Consider the following 21,884-nt stretch of genomic DNA (forward strand, 5'->3'; position numbering starts at 1 on the left):
TTGTGTTTTAGCAAATCTTTTAAGGGCCTTCATTTAGCAGATAGCTGAGAATTATTTATTGTTATGCTGTCCATTGTTGAATTAAAATTAATACCAAAGTGGTGCTTCAGAGTGGTCTTTTTCCATTTTCCATTTAAATAGGCTAGACATTTGCTTTGTTTATACCATTAATTTGTTTTCACACAGCCTGCAAAGGTAACCACCTCAGAATTAATTAGTGGAATCAGAATTAATGAGGTTTTACTGTACTGGGCCATTTCCACTGTAGGCCAGTTTTCTTCACATGAGTTGGACTAGCATTTTCTTGAAAGAAGAAAAATTAGATTTATTTTAATCCATATTTAAAAAGCAAAGAACCATCTTTTCTGGTGAGTTAAGTACCTCTAATAACTATGCTTTCTTGGGCTTAGTAATATTGATTTTTTTGTTTTTTTGTTTTTAGTCTTGATTATTTTGGCTATTTCCAGACTGTTGCTTATTACAGTAAAGCTAGAGTTAACTCTTCAGCTGCTTATTTTTCCTTATAGGAACAATGTGTCATTTTTATTTTGGATCATTTTTGTGTCTGGGTGGAGCGTGTCATTTGCCAATTTTCATAATTTTTGCACTATATGAAAGAACAGATCTATTCTTTAAAACATATTCATGTAAATGTATGTGTTAGAGAGAATCCATTATGTGGAAACAAAAAGCTAGAATTTTTGGAATTGTAGTTCTTTGTTTCCCTTCAGAAAATTGTATCCTATAATCTTTTTATTTAAAGCAGATCCAGTGGTATTATTTAATATTTGGTCTGTATGTCCTTTATTTTTACTAATAGAGTGATAACATGAACTAGAGCTTTTAAATCTTTATGTGAGGATGGATTGTATTTTCTTGAAGTTTTGAAATTGTCCACCTGCATATAAGTGGGGAGGGTGAGAGTTCTGACGGTGAATTTCTCATGAGGGGTTGATGCCGAAGGTCAAGTTTCTTATAGGAAGGGGTGGCCTTTTTGTTTGTTTGCCTTATGTCTGCAATTATAAACTACAGTAAGAGGTATTTGGCGGGGAGAGAGAGAGAGAGAGAGAGAGAGAGAGAGAGAGAGAGAGAGAGAATGTGTAGTTAAGTGGTTGTCAGTTTTCTGTGATCTCAGATGTTGCGATCTACCAATAGACCATAATTTGAGGAACACCGAACACAGTAAACAATATTAGTAAAAATTCACCATTTTTTTTTAAGGTAAAATAAATGTCACCCGGACTCGTGCCTCATTTTTTTTCTACTCTTTGAAAAGAATGACAAGAGGTTTGTGAATATTATTGAAATGACAGTGAACTTGGGGGTAACAAGTAGGCTGTTTAGGAGTATGCCTTTAATTAAGAATTAGCTCATTCTAAAGACGATTTTGGAGAGTTTGTGAGTCAAAGTAGCAGAATCAAAAGTTGTGACAGGTGTTTTGCATACTGTGGCAGATCTGTGCTTGATTAAAAGACATGAATAGATGAAAAGTATGCTGTTTAGGAATTATTATTTAAAAAGTTAAAAAATTTTCTAATTATAGTTGACATACATTAATATATTAGTTGCAGGTGTACAGCATAGTGATTAGACATTTATATAACTTTTGCAGTGATCACCCCGGTAAGTCTAGAACCCATCTGACACCATACTTAGTTATAATATTACTGACTATAGGAATTAAAAAAAAAAATCCGTTAGATGTATTTTCTCTAATGAGAGAAATACATAAATAACCACTTTTTGGCCGATTGATGTTGCAAAATAGGAAATAGAAGTTAACCATTTATGTAGCAAACATCTCTTTGTAAGTTGAATGATGAATATATTTGATAAATACAAAGTCAGCACTAATGATAATCTGTAGAAATGTAAAGCCTCCATTGTATTATCTTCAGTTACTGATATATGTGTGGTGAAACTCACAAATATATCTTGTAGTGTGAAATAACTGAAAATAAAGCCATATATGTTTATGTTTTTTACCCTGTTTTATTTTAACATTGCCTATATTTAAATGAATTTTTTTGTAGTTTGCCACTTTATTTTGATTTACTGCTTAATTATAAAGCTAATTTTTATGAGCCATAAGTCAACTACCCCCCCCTTTCCTCAATATGTTTTTTTAAAGAAAGAAATCATGTTTTATGTCTCAATTGAATGCTTATCAAGAAACATGAAATAAGTAAGCTTGACAAATGCTTGTTTGAGAAACTTCTATATGATGTTTTAATAAAGGTTTTTAACATGATCTTTCTGAACTTAGTTTTAAAATTAGTAAACTCAGGCTGCATTTATTATAGTATTTAAAACATTCATAAAACAAAAAGTACAAATAAAGCTAACACAGAATAAAAGAATAAAACACCCAAATCTAAGAAAAAAGTAGTTAAATCTTAGTACCTGCGTTTTATTAATCTTCTGTTTCATTCAAAAATAGATTTTAGGTTCTTTAAAAAAAACACATTATTGACCTAGCCTGTTTGGCTCAGTGGATAGAGCATCAGCCTGCAGACAGTAGGGTCTTGGGTTCGATCCCGTTCAAGGGCATGCACCTTGGTTGCAGGCTCCTACCTGGCTCAGGCCCTGGTTGGGGCACGTGCAAAAGGCAACCAATCAATGTGTTTCTCTCACATCGATATTTCTTTCTGTCTTTCCCTCTCTCTTACACTCTCTTTCAATATCAATGGAAAAATTAATAATAATAATTTAAGGATTAAAATAATAATAATAAGATAAACATTATTCAGTAGGATTAAAAATAAAGCTAATCATGGTGAAGTAAAAATGAGAGCAGAAAGTGGATGAGACCAGTGAGACTCCACATTCAGAAATGTGTGCCCAAGGTCTTGTACTGTTACGGCCAGAAAATTGAGACCTGAGTTTCTTAGTAGCCAAAACATAAAAGGAACCAGTTAAAGCAGTTCCCCCCAAACTGTGTTCCTCAAAAACTAGGTTACCATAGTCACATAAACTTAGAGATGAGTGATATTGTGTTAAAGGTTGTTAAATGTTCTTGGAAGTTCTGTGGATAAAAGCAGTTGTAACTTGCGTTCCCCATGTACATTTGGCCTCCCACACCCTCCCTTTTTAAAGAAATTTGATACATGTCAGCATTTTTCACTCAATGAGCTAGACCAATCAGTGAGCTATTGTTCTTTAGCTAAGAACAGGCTATTTTACTTAAGCGAAGGCCAGCAGGGTGAAGTGGGAGAGCTTTCCCCTTTGGGTGCATTGCAGGGATAGTGTATATATAGTGCAGTGGGCCTCATCCGGAATAAGTAGCCTCAGTATATACAATCATGAGTTTCAGATGGCTGTTTTTATATGGTTTCTTCTGAGCATGTGCTAAAAGCATAATCTACTGAGTCACTAAAAAAGTTAATTAAGTTTTCAAATTGCTTAGAAATTCTCTCAAAAAGTATAAAGACTCATTTTTAATTTTCCAGGTCGTGGATTGTGTTCTCTGTTGCTAGTGAAAAATCTTTACCATCTTTGTTCGATTATTTATATTGCATCTTGTGCTAAAAAGAAATTGAAGGGCAAAAACCGGAGACGAACAGAAAATGCGCAGCAGAATGTTTAATTGGCTATTGTGAGTGGATGAGGTGGTGTGATCCCTGACATTATAGACAGAAGCTGTGAAGCACATCCGCAGATAATACAGACTATCCGTGGCTCCTCAGAAATGATTGTGGCAGAGGGACCAGGAGGGCATTGTTTTGGAGCAGAGGAGCAGGGAAGAGCATGGGTCTAAATGAGAGTCACAAGCAGAAAGCAGCACCACGGAGAGCAGCCCTGGCAGCTAACAAAGGGAAGTTCACACTGTGGAAAGAGAACACATAATAACAGATCAATGTTCCCCCAGCTCTGCAATCATTCTAGTAAGGCCATCTTCACATGTGAACAGCGGATTTTTCCAACGCATCTTTTCCACCCTTAATCAAGGCTTAAGTGTGTGTGAGTGTGTATGTGTGTGTGTGTGTGTGTGTGTGTGTGTGTGTGTGGTGATGACTGAAGTGGGTGTTTTATGTATAATGTAAAGGACCATATTTTCAGCACAACCAAATATTATGGATGGTTTTTCAGGGGTCATGATGGCCTAATTAGGTGTGGTATACCTTATGGAGGATAGGATCCATTTTACTCTGAATTTAATCTAAATGTAATTAAGGTTTATTCTTCTTTTCAGGCAAGAGTGCAGCACTGCGTTTGCTCTGTAGCCAGTGACCACTCAGTAGGACTCCTAAGTTTGCGAGAGAAAAAATGCATTATGCTGGCATCTCGTCATCTTTTCCCCATTCAAGTGATTAAGTGGAGGCCTTCTGATGATTACCTAGTAGTGGGATGTTCAGATGGCTCTGTGTACGTCTGGCAGATGGATACTGGTAAGAACAAGTGTTAAGAGATAGATTCGAGCCCTAGCCGGTTTGGCTCAGTGGATAGACTGTGAGCCTGCGGACTGACGGGTCCTGGGTTCAATTCTGGTCAGGGGCACATGCCCAGGTTGTGGGCTCAATCCCCAGTAGGGGGCGTGCAGGAGGCAGCTGATCAATGATTCTCTCTCATCATTGATGTTTCAATCTCCCTCTCCCTTCCTCTCGGAAATCAATAAAAATAATATTTTTTAAAAAGAGAGATAGACACGAAAATTAAATGGGTACATTTGATTTCCTAGAAATTAAAAAATCTTTTATAAGAGAAAAAAAGCCTTGAAATGTAGTAAGATTGCTACTTTTATTTTTGATCGCTGCTTTTTCTAAGTGTTGTACTATACTAAATACTTGTAGTTGGCCAATTTTTAAAGGAATGTAATTGAAGACAATATACACATCAAGACAGACATATAGATAACAGACCCAAAATTCAGTGATCTATATAATTCATGAAGCAAAATGTGAGCAAGATGAAGAAATCACTTTTGTCTCAGATTCAGAAACAGTGGAAATAGAGAAAACCCTCTTTTATTTTTGAACAGCAGAAAAGCAACACAGGGCAGTTAATTGTAGGAGGTGATTGAAATGAAAGTTTCAAGTTCTAGAGAGAACATTTGAAGTTTCAATTCCAAAGATTTTATGTTTAAGGCATAATATAGAGCAAGTAATGCTTAGCTTAAAAGTAAAGGCAGTGATCTATCATGTTTAACATAGACTCTTAGTTTTCTCTGGGAAATCTCTAAGTATGTAATTGAATGTGTTTATTAGTTTAGGCTTTAAAAACACATTTTATTCTACTTTTACTCATTTAAGTAATCATGTACTAGTGATTAAAACTTCTTTTTACGTCCCTAGTTGTATTGTAGAAATATTGTATAGTATTTCTACTAAATTTTTTCCCTTTATTTCATCTTTTTTGTTTGTTGGTTTTAAATAGTCCTTTTTTGAAATCAGAATATCTATTTATTTATTTATTTATTTATTTATTTATTTATTTATTATATTTCTGCCTGCACTGTGGTGCAGTAGGAGTTCTTATATATATTTTTGGAACAGATAGCCATACTGTCAGCAATCCTTTTTTTTTTAGAGTTCTTATCTTAACAGATAATATAAAGACAGTCTTGTCAAGAGGAAGCATTCTCAGAGACTGTTTTTGCATTTATCTTTTCCTTTTTTTGTCTAATAGTATAAGAGGTTCATACCTTTTGTCAAATTTTAAAAGCACAAAAGTATTAGAAAAGATGAACCCAGGTCGCTAAATGTTAACATTGTAACATGTTTTTTTATAGTCTTATTTCTGTCCATGTTTTTGTTTTTGTTTTAATATATTTTTATTGATTTCAGAGCTGAAGGGAGGAGAGAGAGATAGAAACATCAGTGATGAGAGAGAATCATTGAATCATTGATCAGCTGCCTCCTGCACACCCCACACTGGGGATGGATCCCACAACCCCAGGCATGTGCCCTGACCGGGAATCGAACCCCAACCTCCTGGTTCATAGGTCGACGCTCAACCACTGAGCCACACCAGCTGGGCATCTGTCCATTTTTAAAACCAGAATTGCTGTCATACTACATATGCAATTTTGTATGCATAAAAATCTTACTTTTGTGTCCTTTTGGTCACATTGTATCTGTTGTGCAGCACAGTTTTGTGTTTGCTGATTTGGTCCACTCCACCAACTAATTATACAGAGTTTGTCTTGGGCTCTGGAGTCAGAACGCTTGGTTTGAATTTAGAATCGACCACTTACTAGCACTGTGACCTACAGCAAGTCACTGGGCTTTTGTCCCTCAATTTTCTCCATAAAATGAAGATGATAATAGTTTCTATTTTATAAGGTTAATGGGAGAATAAAATGACATAGTTACTTGGTGAGTATCAGACATAATGTAAGTATGTATATATGTGTGTTTGTGTACAAGTTTCTCTGTGTGTGTACATGCATGTGTGTTATTATACATGGTGCTTAATCTGTTGCTTTGTTGAACTTGGGAATATGACCTTATATTTAGAAATATGTTTTTTTGGGAATTGAAGAATGTTTTTATAGCAATAATGACATTCATAAAATGCTCTTTTAAAATACTATAAATATTAAATTAACAATTATTACATTTTAAATACAAAACTGATAAACTTGTATAGGACTTTAAAAAATGAAATAAATATGATAAAGGAAGGTAGTATAATTTTCCTGAGTTTTTCAGATACATACTTAAATAATGATACTTGAATATTTCAGATACTTTAAATTTTATATTTTTGACAAATGCAACCTTATTGAAAGACAAAGTTACTTTCCAGTAACTTCCATAGAAGGAAATGACAAATGGCCCCTAACTATAGATATGCTGGAGGATGTTATTCTTATAACCAGTTTAGTATTATTAAGCCCATTTTACTGTAAACCATACATAACACAGAATTCACAATTCTGACCTTCAGGAGGATTTTTGGTAAACTATTAGTCAACATGGCAGTCTTTAATTGAGATAAATATGAAGAAGCAGAAATTATTTTGGATATCAAATATAACAGGGAGTATACATTATTTCCCCCTGCTGTTCAGGCTTTAACTAATGATGTAAAGGTCTCTGGGGAGTTAGTTAAGCACATCCTGAAGGTATTGACATTATTTATTTATTAAATTTATTTATTTATTAAATAAATAAATAATGAGGCTAAATAAGTCAGTTTCAGTCAAAGTTTGATGTATGAAATGTATTTAAACTCTGAGGAGATACTTTATCCCTCTTAGTGTTCTGGGAATGTATTTTTACAAATGAAGCCATATCACACTAAAACTACACATGCATATTGTATAATTTTCTGTTTGCTATTGAATTGCTTTATAGGAAGGAGTTTGCACCTTAACTTAGACAATAAATGTATAGATGGAGTTAAATGGAAAGTATGGCCCAGTGAAGAAGCGTTGAAGTGGCTTCAAGCTGAAGTAGTACCGGAAGACATTCCATTGGGTGTTAAGAATAAGAGTCAAGAAATTTGCAGATAGAACGAGAAGTTATAATCCCCACCCCGCCCCCCGTTTAGTGGAGATTTCCTAGAGAAAGAAAAGCGTTAGGAATTGTTTAAGTAGAATAAACTGGAAAAATAGCAAACTTTGTGTTTTGTTTTTTTGTTTAGAGGAAGGTGAAGTCATGGGCTTTGATGTTCGTAGTAGAGTAATGGTATGGATTGATCCAGGAGACCGTCTTGGAAGAGTAGAGAAAGTGGAAAAGCCTGGGGGAGGTCGTTAAAATCTTGGCTCTGAACTCGCCTTTGTTGGGAAGTTGTGGTAGGGGTCTTACGGGAAGGGACACAATAAAGGTAATGCTACATGGGAGATCATTAGAGGAAGGAAATACAAGAAAATGTTTCCGGGAGGCACTGTTAAAACATATTTCTACATAAAAAAGTTCCTGCTTTTTTTTTTTTTTTGGTCTTAAACTATTTAAAATTGTATGGTGTGTGTAATATGTGTAATATGTCTTTCAGGTGCATTGGATCGTTGTGTGATGGGGATAACGGCCGTGGAGATACTGAATGCTTGTGATGAAGCGGTTCCTGCCGCAGTGGATTCGCTTAGTCATCCCGCAGTCAACCTGAAACAAGCCGTGACAAGACGGAGCCTTGCTGCTCTGAAGAATATGGCCCATCATAAGCTACAAACCCTTGCAACTAACCTCTTGGCTTCTGAGGCATCTGACAAAGTAAGTTTTGGATGTGGGCTCGTGTGTTTGCCCCCTTTAACTTCATTTAGTAACACAGCTTTGGCATGTCTCAGGGAATAATTTTGGGAGAGGAACTGGTGAAAAATAATCTTCTGATGGAAATTTAGGCTTAGCCAACATAGTTTTAGAGTATTATGAGTATTCGGCATTTTGAAAAGTAAATTATTCTTACCATTAAAAATATTTTAACATGGTTGCTACTGAATTCAGTGATTTCAGTTCCTAAAGTTAGAGGTTTAAAATATATTTTTATTGATTTCAGAGAGGAAGGAAGAGGGAGAGAGAGATAGAAACATCCATGATGAGAGAGAATCATGGATTGGCTGCCTCCTGCAAGTCCCCCATGGGGATCGAGCCTACAACCTGGGCATGTGCCCCTGACCAGAATCGAACCTTGGACCCTTTAGTTCGCAGGCCGATGCTCTATCCACTGAGCCAAACCGGCCAGGGCTAGAGGAAATGTTTTATATATAATATATCTTCTTGGCTTTCTGACAGTTTTCCTTTTGAAGGATTGAGCACTAGCTAATATCTCTAGGAGAAAACATAATAATTTAGGTACACAATTAAGATGTCTGTAATTGCAGCTTATCAATGTGTTTTAAAAGTAGGTTTTGATTTTAGTGAAGTTGGGCCATTACTTCTAAGGGATACCAACAAGAAAAAGGGACTGAAGAAAATACTTGAGACTAGGTACAGTGGACTTGCACAAGTGATGGCATTTTAATGTCCGACCCCAGCTCAGTCACACGTTATTGCTGACACTTAAGATCAAAGCATCTGTTTCTTTTTCAGTTAAAAGAAAATGATCCCACTAAAAGAAGAAACAATCCCAGTTCATTAATTGGTTACTTATCTTTAGTTTTGTTGGGGCTAGCCACTATTTGGTGTGTGGTATTTGTGTTCTCTGGTATTATTAGAACTAGTTTGTCTCTGGTAATGGGGTAATGAAACTTAGAGACAATCCCAATATTTCATCTGAGTCGCAACTTAAAATTCCATCTTTTTTAAAAAAAATATATATATATATCTTTAATGGGTTTCAGAGTGGAAGGGAGAGGGAGAGAGAAATAGGAACATCAATGATGAGAGAGAATCATTGATCGGCTGCCTCCCGCACACCCCACACTGGGGAGCGAGCCTGCAACCCACGCATATGCCCTGACTGGGAATTGAACTGTGACCTCCTGGTTCATGGGTTGATGCTCAACCACTGAGCCATGCCGGCTGGGCCACTGCATAAAATTTCTAATTCCATCTAAGTATTCATTAGAATTATTAATGGGTAACACAAATACTTCTATTTTTATTCTCTCTTATTCCTGATTGTCCTTATTTTAAATGGATTGACATATGAATAAATAGTGAAGACAATGAAATGCTGACCTGCAAACTTGAAAATTTGCCCATGAATTAGTGCTAATGACATATGAAATACTATAGGCAGATCCAGTGACCCATGTCCTCCAGTAATTGGCAGTAATATTTGATCATTCTGGATTTTTACAGATATAAATGCTTTATTGGCTTTATTATATTGTATATTTCATAGATTAGAATTATGAAATCCTTCTGTGCTTATTTTCATGTCTTCAGTCCCATGCTCTAAGTTTGAATAGAAATCACAGCCTAAGTGCATTTGCCAGGCCTATAATTTTTTTCAAGCGACCATGTAAATGTCCCTAGGAATTCAGTGTTCATAGCACATTAATGTTCTATATCATTTTAACTTTGAGCAAATTTACAAAACAGTATATTCAAGGGCAAGCATGTATATGTAATTTCCAAATAATATTATTTTTCTTGTTGGAATCCCTTAGAAGTAAGAATTTCGAAAAATAACTATATATCTGGAAAATTAAAGAAATAGAAATGGTATGGTAACATTTATGAATGGCTTTTGTAAGTGGTCATGGTCCATTATGTGATTTTTACAATCTTGTTTGTCCCTGTTTTAATAGCGCATTTTATAGTGCAATTAGTGATAAAAGCACCAGATATCAGAGACACTACACTTATGTATTGTAAAATATATTGCTTGTGAACCTCCTCAGTCTTGTAGCAGTGGTAATTGTTGCCTGGCCTACAAGGAAAACAATTATAGGAGGGGGAAAGGCTTAGGAAGCTGAGGCTGCAGGAAGATAATCACTTTATGAAAAATGTATGTTGGCTGGACCATTAGGGATTTCTCTAACTATTTTCTCATGTTGAATTTGAGGCCCCTTCAGAGGTTATTTCTAATCTTAGGAGAAATAAAATCCACCCAAAGTTAAAAAAACAAACAACTAAGTTCTTAATGCAGGACTTTCTCTAGGATATGGGAACTAGCTTTTTCATGGGTCCCTCAACAGAAAGTCAGATCTCTGCAGGGATACTCTATAGAAGGATCCTGCTTTATCCTTGGTAGGTTGTTGTTAGCAATTGGGCTATTTGGAAGTAAAGATATTTTATATTGCTAATTATGTTTATTATGGCTTTGCAAACAAAAATGGAGAATTCACTGTCCTATGACTTTTTTCTTTCACTGGAAGATCAAGATATACTAAGTAGAATTATCCTTTCTTCCTACATTGAATCTTTGCAAGATGCGTGTATTTGAATCCCAGTGCTTTTCTCTTAGGACATGTGTCTTATTTTCCCTTTTATTATAATAACTTATGTACTTATCTAATTCTTCCCACTGAAATACAGCCTCCTCGCAGGCGTGGATTGTGATTCATTTATCTCTGTGTTTCCCCCGGGACATCTGGTACCCGCTGTGTAGTGAACCTGCGTTGAATCGGATGATGTGTAACAGGAAGTGTTGCTGGCTTCTGCTTCAGCCTCTTTGTCCCCATCTTCTCCATCCCCTCACAGTTGATTGTCTTGACTTGACAATCAAATCTGTCTCTGTTCATGAGCAGGAGATGTGGATCATTTGTTAATAGCTTTGCTCTCTGTTCGGTTTTACTTTCTCCTCTTTGGTTTTTTTGAGCAAGGTTGTCCAGGCATAACTCATTCTCCTTCCTTGCCATCACTGTATCGTCAGTGTTCCAACTGGAGTTATCTCAACTATATCCCCTCTTTAATTCCTGTTCCTTGTGGCGCTAGACCAGGGTTGCTCAACCTCAGAACTGCATTGGCATTTTGCATTTTCGATGGGATCCTTCTTTGTTTTTTTTTTATTTTTATGGGTTGTTTTTTTTTTTAACACTGTCTAAGTCTATATACCGGCTTGTCTCATAGAGGAGAGCACCTATGGAATAGGTTAGACTTTGTTGCTGTAGCAAGCTCAAATCCTTCTTTGTTTTTTGTGTGTTTTTTTTGGGGGGGGGGGTGGAGCTGTCCTGTGTAAGGTAGAATGTCTTCTATCCACTGCTTGACAGTAATATCCTTTCTCCCCAGTGTGACAGTCAGAAATTTTTTCTTATGTTGCCATGGGCTCCAAATTGTCTCTAGTTTAAAACCACTGCTTTGGGGGCGGGGGGGGGGAGGGGAGGTTGATAAATGGTAGGGATTCTATATCTTTTATCTTTATTTTCCCTCCCACTCTTGCTTCTTTAATCCCTTTCCTCTTTGACAATAGTGAAGCCATTCCAACCCTTTTTAAAAAAATATATATTTTATTGATTTTTTACAGAGAGGAAGGGAGAGGGATAGAGAGCCAGAAACATCAATGAGAGACAAACATTGATCAGCTGCCTCCTGCATGCCCCCCACAGGGGATGTGCCCGCAACCAAGGTACATGCCCTTGACCAGAAGCGAACCCGGGACCCTTGAGTCCGCAGGCCAATGCTCTATCCACTGAGCCAAACCGGTTCTGGCGCCATTCCAACTCTTATTCCCTCAGTCCCCTGTGACAGCACCAGTTCTCTTGCATTCTCTTTGTGCTCACACCTTCCTGTTAGACCTTTTCTAAAACACCTCATTTTGTATGGGGAATTTCTTCTTTTCTTCATGTCTGTCTTCCCTATTAGATTCTGAGCCTCTTGAGGATAGGAGGTGAATTCCTCACCTTTTTATTTCTAGTGCTCAATTTAGTATGTGAAGCATAGTAAGTACCCAAGAAATTTAGTTCAAAGTTAGTTTGGAGGTATACATTGGATTCATTGTCTGATCAGCTTAAATGCAAAGCTGAGGACTTAACTCAGTGAATAGTGATGCAATATTGAATAGTCTTTTTTTTCTTCATCAAAGATGCCATTATATAAAAGTGAGTCACAGCCTGGTTAAAAAATAGTTATACATATGTCTGATGAATATTAATCATTAATATATAAACCAATAATTAAAAGATGAACAACCCAATACTTCAGGTTTTCAAAAACCATAAATTTCCACTTCAGAAAAGATGATCAAATGGCCAATAAGCACATGAAAAAACATTCAATATCATTAGACATCAGGGAAATGCACATTAAAACCATAATGAGATGTCATTTCAAACCTAGTAGAATGACTATAGCCTTAAAAGGATATTTTTGTTTAAGAAGTATTTTGCCATATCTGACATTTGTATGCAGGACACGTAAATATTGATGTAGGAAATGAATTGTGAAACTACTGGGATGATATAGTGAGGGGTACTGGGGACTGGACTAGGATTAGGCAGTGGAAATGTAGAAGAGGGGATGGCTTGTAAGCTATTGTGTAGGTGGAATGAACAGGACTTCACAAATGAGCAAGAGACCCTAGCTGGTTTGGCTCAGTGAATAGAGCATTGGCCTGCAGACTGAAGGGTCCCAGGTTTGATTCCGGTCGAGGGCACATGCGCAGGTTGCAGGCTCGGTCCCCAGTGGGGGTTGTGCAGGAGGCAGCCAATCAGTGATTCTCTCTCATCATTGATGTTTTTATCTCTCTCTTCCTTTTTTTCCCTCTCTGAAATCAATAAAAATATATTTAAAAAACAAAACAGAAAACCAAATGAGCAAGAGAAGAGAGGAGACATACAAGATGATTTCAGACATCAAAGTCTGGTTGGAGGGAGAATGGTGGAGCTGTTAACAGAAATGAGCAACTCCTGGAATAGGCTTTGAGGCTGATTATAATAGGAGACATTTGCCTCTTCTATGCCGTATTGGGAGATGGGGGAGAAAAAAACCTCCAAGAAAGAAGTGACATGATGGTGAGCGAGAGTAGGGATGTGATTTTTTCCCCTACGCAAATGCTGGGGAATGGAGCCTTATTAGACTGCAGTTCACAGTTTGCGATGCCTGCTATCATTAGATTATTCCAGATATGCTGTCTTCCTTAATTCTCCCTGCAAATACATGAGTTAGTTGTTAGTGTCCTCAAATTTGCAAATGACGAAACTAAAAACCAGTTGGTTAGCATAGGGATTGGAAAACATATTGTAGAAAGTGCTTGATAGTAAAAATTCAGGCTTTGTAGACTGTACAGTCTCTTTCTTCTGGATTCAACTCTGCCATTAGAGTGTGAAAGGAGCCCCAGACGACATGTCAATAGAGAGGGTAGAGGAAGTTTCTCTGGGAGAAAAGAAGAGTGGTAGCTTCCATGGCTGTAGGGTGAAGAGCAGCTTTTACACTGCATGTAGGAGCTCTCTGGTATTTTTGTTGGTGGAGGGGGTAACTGGTGGAGTCACGTGAGAGGACGTGGTATTGAGAATAGAGTTGGAGAACTCATCCTTACCAGCCATTGTCTCCTTATCATCCATAATTCTGAAAGAGAGGGAGGTGAATATAACCAATTTATTTGCCATGGGGAGAGGGGAAGAGTAGGCTGTAATATCTCTTAAAAGGGAAGAAGTTGTTTTAATCCCTTGAAGGTAGAGTCATCTCTTTTTAATCCTTTGTAACACCCAGTGTAAGTAGTGTATTGATTAGGAGTTAGAAGATTAATAATACATACATAATTAGTGAATCATAGATAGCATGTGGTGGTGTTTGATGAAGGCATCAATGAACGTGTTAAGATGGTCTGAGCATATCAGGGGATCTTTGTGACCCGTTTTTTATAAAATACTTGCCATAAACACTGGTTCTTGGTGAGGAGATCTTTGGGGACGCCAATGGGATTATATTAGTGAAGCTGGGAAGACATTTCTTAGGCCTGGTGTGTGTACTTTTCTCTTCAGTACCCATATCTTAGGCATTGTTATAGCAATCAGAATCACCCTGTTATATATTGAAAAATCACCAGGTGGAAGAAATTGAAAAATGACCAGGATGATTTATCTTTCACCTTACCTCTCTGTTGTCTAATTAGTCAAAAGTCTAAAAACATGAACGAGCAATATTTGCAAAGGTCAGTAGCTTTGTATTCTGTGTAACTAGGTAAGAGAATGGAATTTAGAAGTCAAACATTAGCTACTCTGTGTTTTTTGCTTACAAAAGTCGCTCTGAAAAAAAATTGGATTGATTGGATTGACTTTATGATTCATTGCAAAAAGGGCACTGTGAAGAACAGACAGGGACAAGCCAAATGACGTTATTTACAGAATACTGGGCCTTGTCTAGTGAGCTCTTTTTGGCTGTAGAAAAATTCCTATGATATGTATGACCTTTGAAGAATCAATTAAACTCGCTTAACATTCTACCCTAAAACTTGAATGAATTTTAATACAAAATATGAATATGCTGATATATATTTATTATACTTATAAGTGTATATATAAATTTACTTTTTGCTTCCTCTAAATGGTTATTAGGATAAAAACTTTATAGCACGCTACTTGTTGTCTAGTCTTGAATAAATAAAGTTAGGAAGCCTTAGTTAAGCTGGCAAATCTTAAGAAAAATTTAAAAAAGGAATAAATTGTGACTAAAGGAGGAAAATGAACTGTTGTGTGTTTTTTTTGCTGCTGTTTTGGCATTGTTTTTGTTTTGTTTGTTTATTTGTTTTTCACAGCCAAAAAAGTAATGGCTGATTAGTTGAAGAAATGTCTCCAAGGAGAATCAACTTTTATTGAGTGTCTATGTGATGGGTGATTCCCTGTAACGGGGGATAATAATTAGAAACCACAACTGGCTGCTTCGTGCACTCATTGCTCCTAGATGTTACAGGAGCTCTAGGTTGCATCAATGTAAAGCTGGCCTACTTGCTGAACCTGTAGCCAAACCCAGTTTGTTCAGGTCTTGAAATTTCCAGAGAACTGTGTTTAAGGATGTCTCTTGCACACCCCAGGGCATAAGATGGGCTCAGGTGGAAATGGTCCCAGTCCCAGACACAACCAGGGCCCTCTTGAATTCAATAGGCTCCATTCCATGTCTGTTTAGACTAAGTATTCGCAGTGAGGTTTGGGTTTTCTTGGGGGATGAGGGGGTTGTTATTGTTTACTGAATCCTCTAAATGTTGACCATTTAAGTTGTTTTTAATTTTTTGCTACTCTAAGTCATTCAAGCTAGTCAAGATATATCTTTGCACAAAGCTGTGAATGTTTCCATGAGATGAATCCTTAGAAATGGAATTTCAGGGTATGATGTATTCAAGTCTTGGATCACTCTGTCCCTCTGGTCTCGACGCCAGCCCCCCTTGTCCTCCTGAGCCGTTCGGAAACATCACTTCCTGTGAGAAGCCTTCAGTCCCCTCCCCAGCACAGTCAGGTGCTTCCACCACTGGGTCCCTATGCTCTGCTGTCTCCTTGGCCCAAGGTGTGGCTTGTGCCTCCTCCTCTGCGAAGAAGCCATCAGCTGCTCAGCAACCAGGGGATCCTCGGCCCTCATCAGAATGTTATAGTCTTTGAAAACAAGCAAATAGGTCCTTTTCTTTTTTTCATTCTTTTGTCAATTTAAAGACTTTATTTTTTAGAGTACAAGTTTTTATAGTATTTATTTTATAGTGTATGTTTGTAGTAGAAAACTTGGAAGAGAATAATAATGAAAATCACTTAGCCCAGCTGGCATGATGCAGTGGTTGAGCGTTGACCTATGAACCAAGAGGTCACAGTTCCATTCCTGGTCAAGGCACATGCCCAGGCCCCAGTGTGGGGTGTGCAGGAGGCAGCTGATCAATGATTCTCATCATTGATGTTTCTATCTTTCTCTCCCTCTCCATTCCTCTCGGAAATAAATAAAAATATATGTTTTTCTAAAACAAAACAAAAATAATAAAATCACTTACAATCCTTGCCTAACATGATTATTCTGTGATGACTGATTTAGAAACTGCTTTCTTTTCTCCTCTTTACTCTATATTGTAAGCTTTTCTCCTATGTGATTAGATAGTATGAGAAGGCTAGATTTTTATTGGCTACCTAGTATTCATGGGATGGATGTACCATCATTTCTTTTATCAAGCTCCTATTGTTGCACACTAATGAACTTTTAACCAGTGTAGAGTTGCTTTGGTGGTGGAATTAACCACAAGAAAGGGATCCAAAGGGCTTTCTAATTTACATCAAAGGCAGAGGAAAAGCATACCTCTCCAAGTTGTGTTGCCACTGGAGGGACCTACAGTAACTTTGTTCAAAGCACCAATAAGGACAAAGGGTATTTTTGTTGTTTTGAACCCCAAGGAAGTCCTGAAAGCCTGACCTTCCTGTGGCTGATCTCCTGTCTTGCACTGAACTGCCACCTTTAGCCCTTTCATCTTCAGCAGAGGCTCCGTTCATAGCTTGGAGAAGCAGTCATTGTAGGGCCATCTTTCTTCTCCTCCCCAGTCATATGTGATGCTGGTTTAAGCTAGCATTCATCATAGCCAATTAGTCAGCTCCATTCAGCAAATATCTATTCTGTTGCAAGAGTGGACCTAGCTCTGTGCTGAATGTTAGAAAACATTAAAAAAGCAAAAACAAACTTCAGACCTTTCAGGGATTTTTCTGCCAGAAAATTATAACTTGTAAGCAATTGGAGAGTTGGACCTTTCTACCTTTTTTATGTCACTTAGTAAGAAACAGTCACGTGTATACCATAAATATGAGCATAGAAAATATATTACCACATGGGGGTTGGGGAGACTGGGAGTAAATACAGAAACACATGAAAAATATTAACTTGGTTGCCTTTGAGTGTTAAAAATGAATATTGCCTTTTTATGTGGGATTTAGAGAAATATAATAACTATGCTGCCATGATCTTCCCAGAATTCATTTAAGTTTCTATATTCTTTTTTTTAGAGGTTTTTTTTTAAAAAAATTAAATCTTTTTTGTTCAGATTATTACAGTTGTTCCTCTTTTTTCCCCCCATAGCTCCCCTCCACCCGGTTCCCACCCCACCCTCTGCCCTTAACCACCCCCCCCCCCCACTGTCCTCATCCATAGGTGTACGATTTTTGTCCAGTCTCTTCCCGCACCCCCCACACCCCTTTCCCCCCTGAGAATAGTCAGTCCACTCCCTTTCTATGCCCCTGATTCTATTCTATTCACCAGTTTATTCTGTTCATCAGATTATTTATTCACTTGATTTTTAGATTCACTTGTTGATAGATGTGTATTTGTTGTTCATAATTTGTATCTTTATCTTTTTCTTCTTCTTCCTCTTCTTAAAGGATACCTTTCAGCATTTCGTATAATACTGGTTTGGTGGTGATGAACTCCTTTAGCTTTTCCTTATCTGTGAAGCTCTTTATCTGACCTTCAATTCTGAATGATAGCTTTGCTGGGTAAAGTAATCTTGGTTGTAGGTTCTTGGTATTCATCACTTTGAATATTTCTTGCCACTCCCTTCTGGCCTGCATGGTTTCTGTTGAGAAATCAGCTGACAATCTTATGGGTACTCCCTTGTAGGTAACTGAGTTTCTTTCTCTTGCTGCTTTTAAGATTCTCTCTTTGTCTTTTGCTCTTGGCATTTTAATTATGATGTGTCTTGGTGTGGTCCTCTTTGGATTCCTTTTGTTTGGGGTTCTCTGCACTTCCTGGACTTGTAAGTCTATTTCTTTCACCAGGTAGGGGAAGTTTTCTGTCATTATTTCTTCAAATGGGTTTTCAATTATCTTGCTCTCTCTCTTCTTCTGACACCCCCATAATTCGGATGTTGGTATGCTTGAAGTTGTCCCAGAGGCTCCTTACACTATCTTCATGTTTTTGGATTCTTTTTTTCTTTTTGTTTTTCCAGTTGGTGATTTTTGCTTCTTCGTATTTCAAATCTTTGACTTGATTCTTGCGATCTTCTAGTCTGCTGTTGGAACTCTGTATAATATTCTTTATTTCCATCAGTGTATGCTTAATTTCTAGTTGGTCCTTGTTCATATCCTCGAGGGTCTCACTAGATTTCTTGAGGGTCTCACTAAATTTATCGGCGGTTTCTAGAAAATTCTTGAAAAACCTTATAAGTGTGGTTTTGAACTCTATATCCAGTAGTTTGCTTTCCACCATTTCTGTCATTTGTGACCTGTTTCTTTGTTTCCGCATTTTTTATGCTTCCCTGTGGTGATAGAGTGGCTTTCCGTGCTAGGTGTCCTATAGGACCCAGTGGCTCAGCATCTCCAATTACCTGAGGTGGACACTCTTGGTGCACCCCTTTGTGGGCTTTATGCACAGTCTTGTTGTAGTTAAGCCTTGATTGTTGTAGGTATCACTGGTAGGAATTGACCTCCAGGCCAATTGGCTATGAGAATCAGCTGTGTCTACAGTGGGAGAACTTCTGTGCTGGAGACACCCTTCTGGGTCAACACTTGCTTCAGTGGGGCTTTGGTGCTCACTGAGTCTGCCCCCTGAGTGTGTCCCTTATGGATCTGAGGAGTTGTAATCTGGATGGTCCCACTCTGACCACTGGGTACACTGGCTCTTGGATCTCTAAGGAGGTGCTAATTTAGCCTGTGCCTGAGGCTACCCAGAAGGAGCTATTGAGAGATCTGAAGATTCCTCTTCTTTGTTTGGGGTTTGGAGGTGCCCAGATGAGGCCCAGCTGTGAAGCAATGCAAGCTGCTGTGGGGCCTTGGGCCTTCTTTTGGATGTTCTGGGTCTCTCTGACCCAGCTGCAGTTTGTTAGGTAATTTTCAGATTGCAAAGGGCTAGGCCTTTCATATGCAAAAGCCTCTGTGCACAGCTTGGGTGGGGCGGGGTCTCAGGGAATCAGCAGGGCGGAGCAAACAGCTATGGCAGATCCTCAGTCCTACCCTAAGACGCCCTGCATCTCAGTGTCCCGGTAATCGCTGCAAGCACCTCTGAGAGAAAGCCGCCCTTGAGTTCCGACCCATGCCAGACAGTCCAGTTTCTCCCTGTATGAGTCCTGGGTCCCCAGAGACTTCCCGGAACTGGAGTTCAGAGCAGTCGGGAGCTTGAGACTCCCTCCTATTGAAAAAGACAACCGTGTCCTCAGTTGCCAGCCCTTTCCACGTGTGCCTCCGTACCTCTGCACTTTACTTCCGCACCTCCTCTGAGTCTCAGTGTGCTTTTCTCTTTCCTTCTAGTTGTAGAATTTCCACTCAGCCAGCCTTCCTGTGGTTCTGGATGATGTCCGTTTTGTCTTTCAGTTGTATTTTTGAAGTGGTTGTGCCAGGCAGCAATTTCAGGTGTTTACCTATGCCGCCATCTTGGTTTCTCTCCAAGTTTCTATATTCTTGATGTTAAGTGTAAATTCAGTGAAATGAATTAGTTAAGGAGAAATAGTATTAAGCATTCATTTTCTTTTTGTTAATATATTTTTATTGATTTCAGAGAGGAAGGGAGAGGGAGATAGAAACACCAATGATGAAAGAGAATCATTGATCAGCTGCCTCCTGCAACTAAACTCTCAAAACTAACTACATATTTAATCATATTTAATTGGCATTTACTAAATTTTTTGGTGATTACGGGGTTTTTGATTTTCTTCCATTTTTTAGGATCCTTGGATTAGACACCAAGGATTTTTCATAGTCATTGCATAACACTATCTATAATGATGTATGCAAGGGAAGTCCTCTTCCTAAAACTTAACTAACCTTCTTGGCCCTGTGTCTTGCACATAATAGGTGTTTAATGGATTTATGAATGGAATTTATAGTTCACATTAAATAAATTTCTTTTTAAATTTTTTTTGTTGTGTCCATGGGCTATGCATACATGCATATAAATTCCCAGGTTAATCTCTCCCCACCCACCTTCCCACTCCAGCCTTCCCTTCAAAATTCCAGTCTGTTCCATGCTTCCATATCTCTAGGTCTATTTTATTCATCATTTTATTTTGTTCATTAGATTCCACATATGAGTGAGGTCATGTGATACTTACCTTTTCTGACTGGCTTATTTGGCTAGCATAATACTTTCCAGGTCCCTCTATGCCAGTGGTTCTCAACCTTCCTAATGCCATGACCTTTTAATACATGTCTCAAATGGTGGTGACACCCAACCATAAAATCATTTTCGTTGCTACTTCATAACTGTAATTTTGCTACTGTTATGAATCTTAATGTAAATATCTGATATGCAGGATGTATTTTCATTGTTACAAATTGAACATAATTAAAGCATAGTGATTAATCACAAAAACAATATGTAATTATGTATGTGTTTTCCGATGGTCTTAGGCGACCCCTGTGAAAGGGTCATTCGACCCCCAAAGGGGTTGCGACCCACAGGTTGAGAACCGCTGCTCTATGCTGTCTCAAATGGTAAGAGATCCTTCTTTTTTACAGCTACATAATATTCCACGGTGTAAATGTACCACAGCTTTTTTATCCACTCATCTACTGATGGGTACTTGGGCTGTTTCTAGAACTTAGCTATTGTAAATTGCACCACTGTGAATTGAATACAGGGGTGCGTATATTCTTTCTGATTGGTGTTTTGGATTTCTTAGGCTATATCCTTTAAATATAATTCTCAACCAAGAAAAGGCGGTCTTATTCTAAGATGGTTTTAAATTCAGGATAGTTTTGTTTTTCCTTGGCAATAGATTAATGCACGATGCTACCTGACGAGAAATTTAGATTGTTGTGCAACTTATGTGAGATACAGCAAAGGAGAAATTTCTTTTACCATCTCACATAATAAATCAAATGGCGGATTGCTGAGAGAATAGGAACACTAGATAGATTAAGCCCTACACCCTCCTCAGCAGTCAGATCTTTCCAGCCCTTGTGTATGACACTTTCTATTTAACTCTTAATTGGAAACTTGAAGGCATTGTAAATCTGGTAGAATTATAAAGATTTGTGGCTAAATGTGAATATGTTAGTACTTTAGGTAAGAAGTAATTTCTTTTGTTTTAGTGTGCTTGAAATTATTGTTTTTTTTTGTTAGATTATATAAGAGATTTTCAATCTTCTCAACTTTTATAAGCTCTTAAGCTCTGTTAGAGAATTGAATCAGTCTAGTTCAGTAAACATTTGTTGGCTACTAGGTACTGTGTTAGGCCCTGGAGAACCAAAATGAATAAGACATGATATTTACCCCCAGGAAATATAAACAGATAAATACAATGCAGTGTAGTAAGTGAGATGGCTGAGGAATGCAGAAAGTATTGCAGAAATCTGCCTTAGCCTGAGGTGATCAGATCTGGCTTCTTGGAGGAGGGGACATTAAAGAAAGGAGAATATAATCAAGTGATGGCTGGAGATGGGCTGTGATGAAAGTCTAAAAACTGTGGTCATATGCCAAGTTAAAATTATAAATAGCAAAGTATAGAAATAGCAACCTGTAGCATAATTAGCACATGTGACCTTAATAGCTCGCTAAATGACCCTGGGTTTAACATTGCCATTTGCCTTCCAACTTTGAATGGTTTTATATCCATAAGGGAGCCCCTCGGCCACCCAGGGCTGCAGACCATACGTTGGAAATCACTGACCTAGATAGGTGGTGAAATCTCCCAGAATGATGGATGGCAAACCAGGCTGCGAGCCAGTGACA

The 21,884-nt window shown here is 37.8% G+C and overlaps 1 protein-coding gene and 1 pseudogene across 8 annotated transcripts in view; one reads left to right on the forward strand and one right to left on the reverse strand.

Moving 5' to 3' along the window:
- Positions 1–21,884, forward strand: part of WDR7 (WD repeat domain 7) — a 285,950-nt gene that overhangs the window by 52,023 nt on the left and 212,043 nt on the right. For all 8 annotated transcript variants that reach the window (XM_023752617.1, XM_014454396.2, XM_023752616.1 and 5 more), the window contains 2 exons: positions 4,193–4,388; positions 7,939–8,153. In XM_023752617.1, the coding sequence (XP_023608385.1) occupies positions 4,193–4,388; positions 7,939–8,153 (411 nt within the window). The remainder of the gene's footprint in view (positions 1–4,192; positions 4,389–7,938; positions 8,154–21,884) is intronic.
- LOC111825692 lies at positions 11,366–11,477 on the reverse strand (annotated as a pseudogene).

This window comes from Myotis lucifugus, unplaced genomic scaffold (genome assembly GCF_000147115.1).
Source record: "Myotis lucifugus unplaced genomic scaffold, Myoluc2.0 scaffold_36, whole genome shotgun sequence".
Classification (NCBI taxonomy): Eukaryota; Metazoa; Chordata; class Mammalia; order Chiroptera; family Vespertilionidae; genus Myotis; species Myotis lucifugus.